General features: G+C 52.3%; 1 protein-coding gene across 1 annotated transcript in view; it reads right to left on the bottom strand.

Moving 5' to 3' along the window:
* Positions 1-1,001: 1,001 nt before the first annotated feature.
* The window catches only part of Ift22 (intraflagellar transport 22), a 2,429-nt gene continuing 2,033 nt past the window's right edge, over positions 1,002-1,397 (bottom strand). Inside the window, exon 3 of the mRNA XM_021163105.2 lies at positions 1,002-1,397. Coding sequence (XP_021018764.1) covers positions 1,273-1,397 — 125 coding nt within the window. The 3' untranslated portion in view covers positions 1,002-1,272.

The raw sequence follows: 1,397 nt of genomic DNA, 5'->3' as shown, positions 1-1,397 counted from the left end.
TACAAAGTGAGTTCCAGGACAGCCAGGGCTATACAGAGAAACCCTGTCTCGAAAAACCAAAAAAAAAAAAAAAAAAAGTCCCCTGCGTGCTAAGCTAGTGGTGTTTCTAAAGCACACCTCTAACCCGAGTGGGGTTCTAAGCACATGGTCTACTGTGGAGCCGCACAACTCGCCCGGCTCCTTTGTTACTTTTGAAGTGATTATGTTTGTGTTTGTGTAAAGGAGATGGCCCTCAGAGCCTTGGGCTCGCGGCTGATGGCAGTTTAGAAGGTTTAGGAGGTGTGGTCTTGCTTGAGGAGTTATGTCAGCAGCAGTGGGCTTTCAGGGGTCAAAGACTGATGGCATGCCATCTGCTCTCTCTGATTTGTGTCTGTAGTTCGGTATGACACTCAGTTTCCTGTCCCTACTGCCACACCTGTCACTTGCTGCCATGTCTCCTTATCTTGATGGACTACTACCTCTCTGAAACTGTAAGCCTAANAAAGTCTTCTACGAGCTGCCTTGCCATGGTGTTTTATCACAGCAGCAGAAACAGTCTGTGTGAGCATATGCTGATGTGGGAGGAAGCCTGGGGCCAGAGGAAGGCCCTGGATCTCCTGGAACTAGAGTTACAATCATAGCTGCCCAGTGTGGGTGCTGGGATCTGAACTCAGGACCACAGCATGAGCAACATGCGCTCTGGACCGCAGACCCGTCTCTCCAGCCAGATCCCTTTTACCACTGTATATTGTGTGTGTGTGTTGTGGAGGTGCCATGTCACCAGGGGAGACNGGATAACTCTGCGGGTCGGGTCTCTCTCCTTCCACCTTGAAGTGCGGATGCCAGGCTGGGCAGCAAGTGAGCCATCTCACTGTCCCCATTATTGATTCTTTGACAGCAAAGCCCGAAAGCAGCAGCTCGACCACGTGTTCCCTCACTGCACTTGGGGACAGCAGAGATCACATCATCTGTCTGCTTTAGGCCACTTCATCCCACTATCACCAGTGAACAGTACTAGGGGCTGCCGGAAGGAAGGACATGTTTATGCATGACAGCCAAGACAGGCAAGCAGGGCAGCTTTTTGCTTCTGGAGAAGGGAGGAGATAAGGGCTCCTATGTAGCCAGGGCTAGCCTTGAACTCTCAACCCTCCTCCTACCTCAGCCTCCTGAGAGCTGGGATCACAGGTGTGTGCCACCATGCCTGATCTTCCTGGAGCCTTCTAGAGGAGAAGGGTGCGTCAGCGGCTGGGTGGGGTTAGTCAGCGTCCTTTGGGAGGCGGTGGCACAGGGACACTAGGTGATGATGAGCATCTCCTCACGGTCTCTGCTCTCCGACATGGAGTTGATGATGCTTTTTAAATACTTGATGAACTCCACCCGGACCTCCTCAGGGTCTTCCTCCAGGTTTGAGTGCACCA

The sequence above is a fragment of the Mus caroli genome, chromosome 5 (genome assembly GCF_900094665.2).
Source record: "Mus caroli chromosome 5, CAROLI_EIJ_v1.1, whole genome shotgun sequence".
Taxonomy (NCBI): domain Eukaryota; kingdom Metazoa; phylum Chordata; class Mammalia; order Rodentia; family Muridae; genus Mus; species Mus caroli.
The sequence above is the reverse complement of the archived record's forward strand: the minus strand, read 5'-3'. Positions and strand labels throughout refer to the sequence as shown.